At 45.5% G+C, this 16,907-nt stretch overlaps 1 protein-coding gene across 1 annotated transcript; it reads right to left on the bottom strand.

Moving 5' to 3' along the window:
- Positions 1-1,182: 1,182 nt before the first annotated feature.
- LOC145415631 (uncharacterized) lies at positions 1,183-16,352 on the bottom strand. Its single transcript, XM_080284852.1, has 4 exons — positions 16,122-16,352; positions 15,277-16,016; positions 14,432-14,965; positions 1,183-1,330 (listed from the first exon to the last, which is right to left on the bottom strand). The coding sequence occupies exons 1-4, from the start codon at positions 16,350-16,352 to the stop codon at positions 1,183-1,185; spliced, it is 1,653 nt and encodes a 550-aa protein (XP_080140978.1).
- Positions 16,353-16,907: the final 555 nt, after the last annotated feature.

The raw sequence follows: 16,907 nt of genomic DNA, 5'->3' as shown, positions 1-16,907 counted from the left end.
TGCCAGGGAGTGTGCTCTACCAGCCAGGCACTTTGTCTTCTCCCTGACGATGGTACAGAAGGTGGAACAGGAAAGGTCGAGGACTTTACTAATTTTGGAGGGCCCGTCTCCTGCCTCGTGGCACCAAATCACATCCAGCTTCACTGCCAGAGTGGTGGTCTTGTCAGGCCTCTTGGCAGCAGGCAGGTCAGAGGCTGAAGCTGAAGCTGGATGTTTTGGCATGGCTGTGGTCGCGGTGTAGCACATGGTGATGACGGAAGGTATAGTGGCAGGGGGTGCTGAGAGCTAGTGTGTTCGGCAACAGACACAGCAAAAGTAAACAAGCATTAACAGGCAGCGGCAGGGTGGTTTGGACGTGCGTGTTTCAAACCTAGCGAGAGGTGGGGTGTCGGACTAGCGAGGCGACTGACGTTCAGATTGTTCAGACGGTGGGAATGTTCCCCTATTTCTTTTGTTTGGTAAATGTCGGTTATCGATGTGTCAGAAACCAGGGTTTGGGTGTAGTGTACTGTACTTCACACCCTCTCACTTCTCCACTTCACTCCCTGTCATCTTCATTTCTTTTAGTGCCAGCACAGTATGCCTCACTCCTCGCTCTCTCCAACATATTAACTACTTCCACTTTCTTATAGCCATCATTCACACTTCTCACATTCCACACAGACATATGACTATCTATATTGCCTGGGCCCTGAGAAAGCACATAATCAATGTCTGCGACACACTAAACTTTTGCCAGAATAAGAATAGGGGGTGACAGAACATTGATCCGCATCAACTTCCCTTTCTTTCTCCTCAGGATTGCAGGGACCAAAGAGTGTAATTTTCCTTCTCCCCAACACAGGAACTGGTTATAAGGGTACCACATAAAGAGCATATGGTTTTCTGGGTTACAAGAAACTCTTTGACTGGTAATGTAGTGCACAGAAATATGAAGTTAACTCATAGTATAATGCAACAACTCACACTTTCTACTTTCAGTTACATCATGGACAAAATATTACTTTCCTCAACAACACAAGCAGAAATGTTACCTTCTCTTTTGAGTGAAGAATTAAAATGAGAGCACAACTAAGGTTATGAATTGCCAGCAGCAATAATATTTTCATTTCTCATAAGTACATAAGAAATAACACAATAACATAACTTTAGCACAACATAGTGTAAAGAAAGAGTGATATACTACCTGAGTGGGTCCACCTCAAGGAGTAGGTCTTTCAGCTGCTCCCTTAAATCTGTACACTCACGGTCACTCTGGTCCAACATTAACTGCAGCTCCACGTTCCTGATCTTCTCCCGGTCATAGTCTGCAGCCACACGGTAGAGTGTGCTGTGCAAAAATGGATATACATGTATGGAGAGTACAAGCTAGCACAAATACATTTCTACTACCGTATATCTGATTGCTGTATCTACATGTATGGACAATAATAAGTTACACAAATTTTTATCATGCATGTTGTTACGTCATGTGGAGAGAATGAATGACAAATGAGCGGTGAAAAAGGCATATCTGTATGAATTTTAAGGAGGGAGGAGGCAAGGTAGGTCAAGAAGAAGGTGGAGGGATATGGGAGATGAGTGTGTGAGGAGGAGGGGTATGGAAGCTGGTGAGGCTAAGGGACTAACAAGAGACTGAGCTGGCTGGATGAATTCCGTGTAGAGAGGTGCATAACCAGGGATTTGGCACCCCTTTTAAAGTGACAGTGTTCGGATTGACTCTATCAGAAGGGAATATGTGAAGCTACAGAACATGGTGATATTTTTTGGCTTATCTGATGAAGCCAGGATTCCGTGGGCTTGAATGATGAGTGAATGGAAGCGTGGCCCATTGACCTGGGCAAACTTAGGCTGTCTGGACATTGCTACTCCTCACCCTGCCCTAAGGTAGGATAGGAGGTCCGAATGATGATGATGATGATACATGTGGCCAATCTAACTGCTTATATTCTCATGATTTAATATCTGCTTGTGTTGTTAACATCATGCTTAGCACTTGTGTGAATAGATGAGTTTTATAAATATCCAAACCATGAGAGAGAGCAGCTGGCTTAGCTGTGTACTGTTGCATGTTGAAGTGTTATATCATGAGGAGAAAGTTACCAGTATGAGTTTGGCCATGTGGAGAACATGGAGAGTGAGAGACTGGCAAGGAAAGTGTATGAGAGTGAGGTGGAGGGGGGGAGAGGGAGGGGGGGGGTGAGATCAAGGATGAGATGGAAGGATAGAGTGGAGAGGTATATGAGAGAGAAGGGGTATGAGCTGGAAGCAGAGCAGTGAAATGGCAGGGGACAGGGTGACATGGAGTCGATTTGTTTGTGGCCACCCTTACGGGATTAGGGCAATAGACAGAGATAAAATTTTGAGCCTTTCCAATATGTAAGCTAATACACAAATCCGTTTCTGGGGCCTTCCACAGACTCGCAGTTACCAACAGAGCTACTTTCTCGAGTCAGACAATGTTTGTTTCGACTTTGTTAATGAGTTTCTGTTATGCCTTTCATGCTCTGAGAGTCTGTATATAAAAGCCTGCTGTCTGTTACCAAGCTGACTTACCGGCTGCAGTTAGACTGGAGTGTTGATATGCTTTGCTCCGGGACATTTTGTATATATAGTACTGTAGTAGTATCTTCAACCTACAACTGTTTAAGTCCAACTGTTACAGATTTTTTATGAATGGAGGACACCTGTAATCAAGTGGCTGGGTTATTTTTTAAAAATAATTTGATTTTCCTTCATCTTAAATGTCGGGACAAACTGCCTAGCCCCGGGCTCCTACACTCCTCATGGGGCAATGTAGGACTGGATGATGGATGGATCAATGGATTTTCCTTCCTCTGTTTTGTAAAAAAAAAAAAAAAAAAAAAATCTGCCACATATGAGTTCACGTTTATTAATTAAGAGTGTCAGCTCACTATCCACTCACTCGATGTGGTGCTGCTCTCAGGTGACTGCCCATTCCTCTCTTCCTTCCTTCTTTCCTACCTTCCACTCCTGTTTTTTTTTTCTCCATTCTTTCCTTTTCCTTCTGTCTACGGGTGACTACAGTGAGTGACAAACCAAATGATTTCCTGTACATCAGGATACATATACTGTACTATGCTGGGTGGTAACCATATAACCAGATTATGGCACCTGGTGGTTTAGTGGGTAATTAATGACTGAGCCTGAGCAGGTTTATATCCAATGGGTGGTTGGGGTTTACTGCTCACGTAATGCCACTCGGGGATGAGTGAGGCTGGTCACTCTCACATTAAATGTCAGGACCAACTTTCCTACCCCCGGGCTCCTACGCTTCTCATGATGATGATGATGATGACTTATTGATATTGCAATTATTTATAAGAACTACTAATTTTGCGTCATTCCAACTGCTCTTCCTAATGCCACCTATTTTATTCCAGTGTTATGAGTGTTTCGTTTTCATTTTCGTTTTCGTTTTTAAAGGCTCCAATATGCTTGCATGTGTCGGCCGTGGTCACCTAATGGTGGCTCTCCACGCTGCACGATCCATTGCAGCCTCCCTGTTCAGTCCCTTAACCCTGAGGTCACACTTAATAACCTCATCCCATGTCTTTCTCGGTCTACCCCTCATAACCCCACCCCCAATATTAACCCTTCTCACCTTCCTCACCCAATTATCATCCCCCATCCTCTCCACATGTCCAAACCATCTCAATCTACCTCTCCTCATCACAACACCAATACACTCCAGTCCCATCCTACCTCTCAACTCTTCCATGGTAAACCCAGCCCCTCCAGGCCTTGGACGCGGGGACATACTGCACATCCACATAATCATTGTCATTTCTGTATGTCTGAGCTGGCAAATATCTTCCTCCTTCACTGCCACGATCTCACTACCATACAGCATTACACTCTCAACACATGCTGCATACAAAGACCCCTTAGCACGTAGGGAGAGTCCTCTCAATGTCAGGAGAGGCAAGAGCTCCCTGAACTTCTTACAACCACTTCTCACCCTAGCCACAGAGCTAGCTCCAGCCCCACCTCCAGCACACAATATGTCTCCCATATAACAAAACTCTTCCACACACTCAAGAGATTCACCAGCAAGTTCAATCCTTTCACGTCTGACAATCTCCACCTGCTCACCCTGACACGCCATACACATAAAATCAGCATTATCTCGCAGTCTACCTTTGATACCACTACATCTCTTACGCACCCATTTATCACACACACCGCAAAAGATGGAATTACTTCCCACGCCCTTGTGGCAAGCTGCACATGGCCACTCTCCCTCGTCTTTGACAGTACCGCCACCAACCCTAGATATCATCACTTTTCTTTTATCTGCATTTACCCTTAAACCCTTTTGCTCCATACCATCTCTCCACTTCCTAAACCTTTCCTCCGCCTCCCTCTCGTTCTCTGCAATCAACACCAAATCATCAGCATACAACAACTCCCACGGGAGTCCATTTCTAAAGTCACGTGAAAGGGCTTCAAGTACCATGATAAACAACATAGGACTCAAGACTGACCCCTGATGCACACCAACATTCACGGAAAACTCATCACTTAAATCTCCATTCACTCTTACCTGGGTGTGAGCACCCACATACATAGCCATAACCACCCTAACCAGCCACTCCTCCAAGCCAAGCTTTCTCATTGTCCACTTCACCACTTCTCTAGGGACTCTGTCAAAGGCCTATTCCAAATCATCTATCTATCTATCTATCTATAGCCCGACGCCCTAATCCCGCAAAGGGTGGCCGCAGAAAAAACGCCTCCAAGTCACTCTGTCACCCACCATTTGACTCCCCTCCCCCCAACTCACCCCCCCCTCCCTCATATACCTCTCAACTCCATCCCTCCACCTCATCCTCGGTCTACCTCTTCCTCTCCCTCCCTCCACCTCACCTACATACACCCTCTTAGTCAGTCTTTCATTCTCCATTCTCTCCACATGTCCAAACCACCTCAGTGTATTTCTCCTAATCTTTTCAACCACATCCACATCTACCCCACAACGTTCCTTCACTTCTTCATTCGTCAACCTGTCCCTCCACGTCACTCCACATGCTCCTCTCAAGTAACTCATTTCCACTGCTCTCACTCTTGACTTGTTCCCCTCTTGCAAGGTCCACGCCTTGCTTCCATACGTCAGGGTAGGGATCACAATACCATCATGCAGTGACTTCTTAACTTCCATACTCACCTACCTATTTCTCATCACTGCTTTCAGTGTACCAACAACCTTTCTTCCCTGCTGTACCCTTTCAAGTACTTCATCCCCCAAAGTTCCATCCTTACTCATCACACTACCCAAGTACTTGAATGCACTCACATTCTCCATATCCTCACCATCCAATCTCACTGCACACTCTGTGACTTCATTCCTCTCAAACACCATAACTTTACTTTTGTTTACATTAACTTTCAGCTTCCTCCTCCTACACACTGTCCCAAATTCATTCACCAAACCTTGCAACTCCCATTCATCTTCACTCAACAATACTGTATCATCAGCAAACAGCAACACCGGAAGCTTCCAAATCTCACCCTCATTCATTAGGGCCACCCCCACATCCACTGCCCTACCTTGCACCTCATTTACAACCCCATCCATATATATATTAAACAGCCATGGAGACATCACACACCCCTGTTTCAGTCCCACATTGAGATCAAAGAACTCACTCAGCTCACCATCCACTCGCACCGTAGCCCTAGCTCCCTCGTACATACTCTTCACAGCACTCAACAATTTCCCCTCCACTCCATATATTCTCAATACCTTCCACATACCTTGCCTATCTATTCTGTCATAAGCTTTCTCCAAGTCCATGAAGGCAGCATACACTTTCCTTCCCTTCTCTAGATACTTCTCCACTAAACATCTTAGAACAAATATCTGATCTAAACACCCTTTTCCCTTCCTAAATCCCCCTTGTTCTTCTCCAACTAGCTCCTCTGTCATATGCCTAACCCTATCAATGAGTATTCTACCATATATTTTACCAGTCACACTAAGAAGGCAAATACCCCTATGGTTACCACATACTTCTCTCTCCCCCTTTCCTTTGTACAGAGGAACAATTATACCTGATTTCCAGTCCTCTGGAACCCTTCCCTCTTCCCAAGCCAATCTACACAACTTCCATATCCACTCTACAACAATCTCACCCCCATACCTAAACATTTCACCACACACTCTGTCAATTCCTGGGGCCTTTCCCAGCTTAATCTTCGTCATTGCTTCCACTACTTCCGACCTAATGATCTCTTCCTCCCTCCTCTCATCTCTTCTTCTCCCAGCCATTCCCCAACCACTTATACTCACACTGCTCTCACTCTCTACATTCAACAAATCCTCAAAGTGCTCCTTCCATCTCCTCAATTTCTCTCTCTTCTCCACCAACAATCTATTATTCCTATCTTTCACTCCCCTACTAAAAAATAAAGATCCCTTCTCCTACCAATATATTTTTCCTGAAGCTGTTGAACAATGAATATAGCATCAGTGTCCCCCTACCTGGCATAAACCCAAACTGCATCTCATCAATATTCACTCTTTCTCTAATCATACCTTCTAGAACTCTCTCCATTACCTTCATTATCTGATCTAAAAGCTTTATACCTCTATAATTTCCTCTTTCCAGGGCATCACCCTTCCCTTTATACACATTTACAATTACACTCTTCAGCCAATCATCTGGGACAACACACTTATAAATAATCCTATTTATCAGGTCAGTGACTAAACTCACCCCTATATCGCCTGAGGCCTTCAACATTTTGGCAGTCAACCCAGACACACCTGCTGCCTTCCCCACCCTCATCCTGCCTATTGCCTCACTCACAGTAGCAGTATCAATCAAAGGCCAAGGGCCAGACACTGGATCTGCTGGCTCCAAACCTTCTCTGTCCCAGTGAAACTCCTCATTCAACAACCGATTATAATGCTCTCTCCATGCATCTTTAATATCTTCACTGTTCACCACTACCCTTCCTTCATCATTCTTCACACACTGCTCACCTATAATATCCCGATTATCCCTCTTCACTTGACCTGCCACCCTAAATATCATATTTTTCCTTTCCCCATGATTTAGGTTATCAAGTAATAGTCTCTGTGACTCAGACTTTGCCCTGTATACCTCTCTGCTAGCCCTATCCTTGGCAGCCAAATATTCCTCTTTGCTACCACCTTCCTCCCATTCCCGGAAAAGACTTCTTTTCTCCTTAACTGCAGCTTCTACACCCTCATCCCACCACCAAGTTACTTTATGTCTTGGTGGTCCTCTTGTCCAACTGCACGTTACATCAGTAACTCTCAAGAAATTGTTCTTGAGGGCTCTGTCCTGTTCATTAACGCCTCTGTCTACAGCTTCCTGTTCAGCCACCACTCTCCTCAACTCGCTATAGAAGGCATCCCTTACTACTTGGTTTTTCAGCTTCCATATTTTCCTCCTAGGTACATAAGTCCTCTTTTTCATCACTTGTTCTTTAAGCACCATATCACAAATCAATAGTTTGTGCTGCTGCACACACTCCTCACTTCCTATAACTTTAACATCCCTCACTAACCTCCTATTGGCCCTCCTAACCAGAAAATAATCTATCTTGACTGCTATTTCCCCCAGACTCATACATAATTAACCTACTGTCTCTTTTCCTAAAAAATGTGTTGCACACAATCATGTCTGTTGCCTCCCCAAACTCGAGTATCCTTTCCCCTTCTGCATTCCTTAGACCATACCCACATCCCCCATGCACTCCTTCATAACCTTGTGATGCTTCACCTACATGACCATTTAAGTCCCCTCCCAAAATCACTATCTCATCATCCCGCATACCACCCACTACACGTATTAAATCATCCCAAAATCTATCTTTCTCTGCTTCATCCAATCCTGCCTGTGGAGCATATGCCGGCCGATATAATCGCACCTATCTTTCTACCTAACAGAATTTTCACTACCAATATCCTTTCGCTTACTCTCAAAACATTCATAACATATTCCACCCATTTCTCCACAACCATCACACCAATACCTCCATATCCATCTGTCCATCCCTGCCAAAACAACTTATAGCAACAGTCCTTCCCAACAATCTTTCTGGCTGATCCACCCCTGTACCGGACTTCCTCAAACACGCCACATCCACCCACCTCCTACTGAATGCCTCAACGACTTCCCCTGCTCTTCCCCTCAAACTTCCCACATTCCATGAACCCACCCTCATCCCCATGGGTGATTTACTGTCCTCAGGCTTGCTTTGAACTTATTTTGTTTTGTCATCTTCAGTATTAATAAATGGGGACAGACATAGCACAGATCCCACTCACTGCACAGTCCCAGGTTCAGGCAATGGATCTGGGACCCCTAGCCCACCAGCTTACCAGTGGCTGTGGTAGTGGCCTTGGGGCACCCTGCCAGGACAGCTACAGGGACATCCTCCAAGCGCGCCTTGGCACCGCAACTATCCCGCCATAACCCACTGATAGGGAAGCCTCCTAAGGCGCTACTCCCAGGTTCGGGCCCCTCTCTATTGGACGGAAACGGCAGCCTGGGAACCGCAATGCCCTGTACCCTCTAGCACAGGCCCGAGCCACATCTCGCCCTGGACCCACGATCTATGCCGGCGGAACCCCTGCCACGCCTCCCCCCAGAAGTCCGCCACTAGGTAGCGGGGGCAAAGTTTTCTGGCCGCATGCCCTTGCTGGCGCCAATCCCCGTAACGTAGTGGGATACGTTGTGTGAAATGTAAAGTGCATGTGGTGTAGTGCATAGATAGTTAGAGGAAATGTTTGGGAGAGTATGCTGGTCTACTCTCCATGTTACTGTCACACTGAAAAGGTCAGCAAAGGGGGATAGTTAGATAGCTAGTGAAAGAGGAGCTCCAGCTCTCCCTATCACCATCATTCCCCACAATTTTATATGTATTGTGCCTCCAGTGGTTTCACAACCCAGTTGGTAGTTTCAATGTGTTGGTTTACCTTTATTATTAATGTCTGGAACCTTAAAGTAATTTTTGCAAATCTTACTTTGACAACCCTTTTTGAGCCCATTTGATTTTGTTCTCTCTGCAGCTTTATCTTACTGTTAAGTAAAGCACGTTAAGTCTTTTAATTTCATTTCCCACTCTTGCTTTATATTTTATTACCATTTCCCACTTTTTGAGCTTACAACTTGGTGGAGTTAACCACTCCCTTTGAACTTTAAAATTTCCACTGTGCACTTTGACTGAATTATCAGGCAGCCAGTTGGACCTTTAGCCTCACCTCGTGTAACAATGTCCATATTGCAAACCGAACTACAAACAGAATCCCATTCCTAAGGTCCACTTACCCACATACGGGCAAACCCCGATTTAAAGTACCCCTAGATGCAATACCCTGGCATAATGATAGGGGTAGAAATACAGTGCACCCCCACACAATGCGAATTTACGTAGTGTGAATCACCCACAATGTGAGGTCTACCCAAAAAATGCTTATTTTAACTGAATGAGAAATCTGCGAATCGAACTTCCCAACATGCGAATCAGTTGTATGATTCCAAGGCAAAAATGGGCTTCCTGTCATTACAGTACAGTCTTCATACAACACAAGATAGGTTATGCAGAATCTCGTGCAAAATCAATTTCACGCTAAAAAGTGACAAATATTTACATGTAAAACGGGGTTAGGTTCAAGAAGCCCTATATTTTTTGTTAAAAATATATTTAAAGCTAGGTTATTACAAATATGTCTGCCATAAGTCACCCAAGATAGTGTGTTTACAAACGATCTCGCTGACTAGACACACCAGTGCATTCAAACCTAACCTAACCGACTGGTTTTGCCCCCTAATACTCCCCCCAAAAATTTTACCCACCAAGGATTGCCACTAAGCCTCTTGAAAGTCCTCATTTCCAATCAAGCAAAAACTTCTGACCTAATCAACACGTGAATAATGGCCGCCCAGCATCACGCATATTTCGTCAGGAATCACTTTCAGTGCACTCATTAAAAGAAAAAAATGCAGTTTGAAACTACAGTATTTCTGCAAGCCATTAGTCATCAACAATAAAGGAAAAATACTATACTGAAGTTGTCAGCATGGAGTGATTGTGTACTTCTCACTTCTCAGATACACACGAATGCAGTAATAAACAAGTCAGACAAGTAGTATAATATAACAGTATAAATCACAAGAACTGAAGTCACATAATTATCTTCCCTAACTATTGCATTTACGTCAACACGTAGTGTCTTCACGTACCGTAAAAGCCAAATTTTCTCGATCTAAGACTATCAGTTCATAACAAGGGTTAGACACAAAGACTTTATTTTTTTCCCCACACTAGTTACACTAAAGGCGAAAACATGAATTTTGCTGCTCCTTCATCATCAACTTTTTTTTTCAACGAAGAGACTATCCACATCGTAAACACCCCCAACTCATTTTTATCTGTCTGATCGTTTGCATTTGAGCTCCCACATCACACACCACTTCATCCAACAATTTTACATTTTCCTTTGGAGTAAATGCTTTTCTTGTGCTCATAGCACCTTCAGGGTGCTTAGACATAACTAAAGTTAGTCTGGAACCACATGCTCAGAGTTCTGAGAGGAAATAAGGAGCAGAGAAATAAGCAAATAAATGCTTCTCATCAAAGCGACCATCCACACAACACTCAGGCAGGAAGTGGCAAGTGGTATGGGCTATGGGTTACGCGGGTCGGGTCAGGTCAAGGAAGCCAATCAGCGACCGACAAAAGCATAACAATGAGTTGTAAACAAACTCATTCATCTAGAAATCCAACACCTAAATGCACCCACTTCCCACACAGTTTCTCTCTTGCAACTGAGTGAAATTACCATGCTATTAAGTAATTATGGGAGAAATTAAGCCAGTGTTACTGTAATATCGTTGTTGTTTTTTTAAATCTTAAATTGCGACTCTACAGTACAGTCCTCCCCCCAAATTAGATTGGGTTATGTTCCAAACACCCCCTCCCACTAATTCTTGGAATTCACTAATTCTTGATGTCTTCCTGAAAATGACATTTACCAGTAACTGCGTAGCCTATGAACTGCTGACACTGTAAGGGGTACTTCCATGGCACAAGTGCATGGCACAGTGGTGTGTATTTACATAATTGTGATATACAGGATGTGGTAGGTGGGGGCACTCACCATCCACTCACTCAATGTAGTGCAGCTCTCGGGTGTCTGCCCTGTCCTCTCCTCCATCCTTCTTTCCTTCCATCTTCTGTCTTTCTTTCCTTCATTCATTCCTCGTCCTTCTGCCAACGGGTGACATTACACCCCTCTTCTGTCTTTCATTCCTTCATTCTTTCCTCTTCCTTCTGCCTATGGATGACTCTACACTGAGTGACAAGCCAAATGGTTTCCTGAACACCAGGAAACCATTTACTAAGCTGGGTGGTAACCATATAACCAAATTTTGGTGCCTGGTGGTTTTGTGGGTAATTATTGTGCTCCAATCGGACAGAGCCAGTGAAGGTTTATATCCAAGGGATTATTGGGGTTTATTGCTCACGTAATGCCACTCAGGGATGAGTGAGGTTGGTCACTCTCATCTTAAATGTCAGGACCAACTACCTAGCCCTGGGCTCCTACGCTCCTCATGGGGCGACGTGGGATTGGATGATGGATGGATGGATGGTGATACAGGAAATGAGCTACGCTCGTGGGGTCCCGTCTCCATTTCTCAATAAGTCAAAAATAGCTTTAAACTCGTTTAACTTTTTTGACTGGACGATCTCTTTGTCCAGGCTATTCCACAGGTCTATACATCTGTAAGGAAAACTATATTTCTTGATATCCTTCAAGCAGCTTGACTTCTTCAGTTTCATTCCATGTCCTCTTGTTACTCTCTTATCCCATACAAACAGATCTTCTCTGTCAATTTTATCTACTACCATCATGGTCCTGAACACTGCAATCATGTCGCCTCTCTTTCTCCTTTCCTCTAAGGAAGGCAAATCCAGCTTTTCCAGCCTCTCTCTGTACGACAGATCTGCCAGACTGGGGACCATTTTGGTTGCTGTTCTTTTTAGTCTCTCAATCTTGTTTATGTCTTTCTTTTTGTGTGGGGACCACACTACTGCTGCATATTCTAACCTGGGGAGGATTATGGCCACTATCAATTTTTTCATCTCCTCATCCATATAATGAAAAGCTACTCTTATATTAGTCAAGAGTTGATACATCTCTCTAACCATCTTGTTAATATGTTTTTCAGGTGACAAACTGTCCTGGACCAGCACTCCCAAATCTTTCTCTTCTCTCACTTTTGTGATTGGTTCATTACCCATCAAATAATTCAATGACGGCCTACTGGTGCTTTCATCCATTTCCAATATTTTACATTTCTCTGCGTTGAATTTCATTTCCCACATCCTGCTCCAATCACATATCCTATCCAGATCCTCCTGCAGCATTTTACAATCATCCTCAACCTCTACCTTCCTCAAGATCTTTACATCATCAGCAAACAGACTTACATAACTGTTCACTCCACCTACCATATCATTTACGTAAATCAGGAACATTACTGGCGCCAACATCGAGTCTTGTGGGACTCCACTTGTTACTTCCCTCCATCCAGACATCTTATCCTTTATTACTGTCCTCATTTGTCTGTCTCTCAAAAAGTCTCATCCATTCCAGGAGGCTTCCCTTCAGTCCGCCTATATACTCTAGTTTCCACATTAGTTTCTCATGAGGTACATTGTCGAAGGTCTTCTCCAGATCTAGATACACACAATCCACCCAACCAAATCTCTCCTGTAGCACGTCAATCGCTCTTGAGTAAAGGCTCAACAAGTTGGACACACTTGACCTTCCACTTCTAAATCCAAACTGACTATCAGCCAGAATATTCATCTCTTCCAGATATTTTATCCATCAATCTTTCAGAATTCTTTCGCACAATTTTGGAACCATGCTGGATATGGACACTGGTCTATAATTCAGGGGTTTTTCCCTGTTTCCTCCCTTATAAATTGGTACCACATTTGCCCTCTTCCGTTCTTGAGGCACTTTCCCCTCTAACAGAGAACACACAATTAAACTGTGAATCTTATCTGCCAGTTGTTCTCTGCATTCCTTCAGTACCCAATTAGAGATTCCATCTGGTCCTGGGGCTCTCCTTACATCTTGAGTTTTCAGTAATTTATACACTTCCTGTACTTCCACTTTTTTATCACTACATTTCTAGTCACTCCCTCCCCTTCCACAACTCCTTTTCATTAGTGAAAACTGATTGGAAACATTTGTTCATTATCTCTGCTTGCATTGCTACATCTTTATAGACCTCTCCTTCTACTTTCAGTTTGGTGATTCCTTCCTTTTGTTTCAGTTTACCATTGACATCCATCCATCATCCAATCCTACACTGACCCATGAGGAGCATAGGCGCCCAAGGCTAGCAGATCTATAAAACAGTTTGTGTTCATCCTTACATTTGTCTATTACTGTATATCTTTTTCAAAATTCCTTTCTTCCTCTCTATGTATTTTTTCTAGTTCTTTTATATTCGTCCCACGTTCTGTTATTACCTCTCTTTCTCCAATTGTTCCACGCCGTGTCACTCTCTTTTTTTGCTATCATACACTTTCTATGAAACCACTCCTTTTTCCTGTTTTCTTTACCCCTTACAATTGGCACAAATTTTTCCACTCCCGAATTATAGAGGTCTAGAAAAATATCCCACTTTCTCTATATCTCTCTTGTTTCTCTGAATTTTCTCCAATCTGCATTTTCAAAAAATTTTCTCAATCCTGTAAAGTTTGCTTTCCCAAAGTTGTATCTTCCCTTCCTATAAAGCTCATTGCTTGGCTCCACGTTCCCTGTCATCATCTGGAACTCAATGACAACATGATCAATTTTTCCAATAGGACACAGATATTTCAAAGATTCTATTAGGTGGGGGCGCTCACCATCTGTGTAGATGAGTGGAACGACGAAGCATAGCTGGGGCTTTCATTGTAGGTCGAAAGAAACTTCATCTTCTAGATAGGTCCTATATTAAACCAGCTAAGTTACAGGAGCACAAGGTGGATGTTCAAGCAAGGGCGGTAGGGCCCGGACTGACTCCGGAAGTGCGCTCGAATGCATAACAGCGATGCCATCTCGAGGGCACTTTAAATTCGAGTTGCCAAGCATATATATATGTTGATACATGGGGGGTGTATATATTTACATGAGACTAAGTATAGCATGTAAGTCGTCGTACAGTGGATACATTACAATAGCTCACTGTTATCGTCTATGCAATCGTGTATCTACACCTCCCTCCCCCCTCACGCTCGTAGTTCCATCTCGAGCGGATTTATGAGTGAAAAAATCTAGGGGATCTACGTGGGAACGTGGGAGGGTTGTCTAAAGACTTTTCTCCATCCGTGCAAGGGGCCACAGGGATATGTGGGGTAGGGTCATCACCAATACACACGACCACTGGGGAGCCGTATTTCGTAGTCCCTTGACCTACTGCAGTCCATCACGACCCCGACCTTGTCCCAGCGATGAGACGTCAGGTCTTGGATTCGTACGTACTGGCCGACAATCAACCTGGGAAGATGTCGTGAGTGCTGGTTGTACTTCCATGTCACTAGTTCAGTGCGGGCGACGGCACGGCAGTCGCAGTCCCCGGACTTTTCTAGCCATTTCTGTAAGAATGAATGAAGATGGGCAGGCACACAGGATCGTAGTGGGCGCCCATAGAGAATTTGTGCAGGGAAGCGGCCTGTGGAGTTTGAGGTATTACGTAGCTCCAGTAGGCCGCGGTCAAAGTCCTCGCAGTCTATGTTGCCGGAAGGTGATGTCTTGAGAATTAAGTGCTTCACAGCCTTCACGGCAGCCTCGGCATAGCCGTTGGACTGCGGGTAGTGGGGAGATGAGACATTGTGGTACACACCCCATCGCTCAACAAACTCCTTGAATTCTTGACTGGTGAATTGAGGTCCACCATCAGTCCTGAGGCGAAGAGAAACACCAACCTCCCTGAAATATCAGCAGAAGATCCTGATTGTGGCGGAGGCGGTAGTGTTGCCCCAGCAAGGGACAACCACAGGCCAGCCTGAGAGTCTGTCGGTCACGACGAGGAATGATTTTCCTGCGACACTGAAGAAATCTGCCGACACCAACTCAAAGGGTCTGGTGGGGTGGTTGTCGTTCTGGAGGGGTTCCTGCTGGAGCCTGGGCTTTAAGACTTGGCAGGGCTCACAGGCCTGGACAGTACTAGCGATGTTCGAGTTTATACCCGGCCAAAAGACTTTCTGTCGCGCCCTTCGCTTCGTGGCGTCAATCCCCCTGTGGCTGTCATGGAGTCGGGCAAGGGTGCGGCGGAGAAGGGTGGCAGGAACAACAACCCGTGCTCCGTAGAGTACGAGACCACAGAGAGGTTATCTCGTATCTTCCAGTACGGAAGTAAGGAGCTGTGTAGGTCATAGCGGTTGGTGGGGAAGCCTGATGTTACGCAGTCTCGAAGACGGATGTATGCCAGGTCCTCTCTTGCTGAGGCGCAGAAGTCTTGAAGAGTCCTGTCGGCGTCCTGGGGTGGGGTGTCACCCTCTTGAGCAATGGCGTTGATGGTCCTGATGTGTGTCTCTGCAGCAACACAGTCGGTTTCATCCTGTAGTGTGGGGTAGCTGACAGGGGCACGCGAGAGGGCGTTGGGGATGCGCAACTGCTCGCCGGCGCGCCACATAGCTGTGAACATGTATGGTGAAGCCTTTTCTTTGAGGTGCTGAAGACGGGGATTCTCGACCATGTCCAGGGAATAGTGGTTGAGGATCGGGACGAGTGGGCGGTGGTCCATCATCAACGTGAAGTGTTGAAGGCCTATCAGGTAAAGCTTGCACTTGGACATAGCCCAGGACACGGCTAGCATCTCCAGCTCGATGGTGGCATAGCGGGTTTTGGCATCTGCGAGGAAACGTGAGCCGCACTGAACTAGGCGGAGATGGCCATTGCCTTGATCCTGGAGGAGGGCGAATCCGAGTCCGTTGAGGCGGGAAGCGTCGGTCTGTAGGATAACTGGCAGGACTGGGTCGAAAGTGGCGAGAACTGGTGGGCTAGACAGAGCAGTCTTCACTCAACGAAATGCCTAGTCGTGATCAGCAGTCCATACAAATGCACGCTTGGGGCTCATCAGGGGTCGGAGTGGCTGAGCTGAGTTGGCGATAGCAGGAGTGAACTCAGTAAACTGATTCACTAAACCCATGAATGAGTGTAGGTCAGTCAGGTTAGTTGGAGTGGGGAAGTCCCTGAGTGCTGCTACTTTGTCGGGGTCAGCGGAGATGCCATCGCCGGAGATTCGGAAGCCACAAAAGGTAACACGAGAGGCTGTGACCACAAACATGTCTTTGTTAAGTGTGATGCCGAACTTGCAGCACCTCGTTGATCCGGCGTAGATGGCTGGGAAGGTCTTCGTCAAAAAGCATTATGTCGTCGACCACCATGACACAATTCTTTACACCCTGTAAAGCCATATCTCCATGGAGGCAGAAGGCGTCTCCTGTGGCCGCAAAGCCCATTGGTCCTCTGCAATGCTGGAAGCGGCCATACGTTGTGATGAACGTCGTCAAGTGTTGGTCTTCCTCCGCAAGTTTCATCTGCCAATACCCGTGCAAGGCATCCGCTGTGGTAAAGAACTTGGCCTTTGGGTCAACACTGCGGATGGCGGACATTGGCTAGGGTGACGGGTGGGCTGGGCGGTAGACTTGGCTGTTGAGGTTCTTGAGGTCGACTGTGATACGAACACTGGAGTGCTTGGGCACGACGACGAGGGGATGACACCAGTCCGAAGGTTCGAAGCCGGCGGGTTTAATGATACCCTGGGATACCATGGAGTCCAGTTCCACCTTAACCTGGTCCCTGAAGGCGTATGGTATCTGACAGGGGGTATTGATGGCGA

Source organism: Coenobita brevimanus, chromosome 103 (assembly GCF_032717465.1).
Source record: "Coenobita brevimanus isolate Jiangsu-jjx chromosome 103, ASM3271746v2, whole genome shotgun sequence".
NCBI classification, from domain to species: domain Eukaryota; kingdom Metazoa; phylum Arthropoda; class Malacostraca; order Decapoda; family Coenobitidae; genus Coenobita; species Coenobita brevimanus.
This window is presented reverse-complemented; position numbering and strand designations above follow the sequence as displayed.

Excerpts from the sequence above, each read along its gene's own strand:
- LOC145415631 (XM_080284852.1), bottom strand. The coding sequence starts at position 16,352 with ATGTTTGTGGTCACAGCCTCTCGTGTTACCTTTTGTGGCTTCCGAATC. Across the intron at positions 16,017-16,121 it reads TGAGCCCCAAGCGTGCATTT|ACCGACGCTTCCCGCCTCAA; the intron begins GTATGGACTGCT and ends GTTATCCTACAG. Across the intron at positions 14,966-15,276 it reads TTGACGCCACGAAGCGAAGG|GACTGATGGTGGACCTCAAT; the intron begins GCGCGACAGAAA and ends TCTTCGCCTCAG.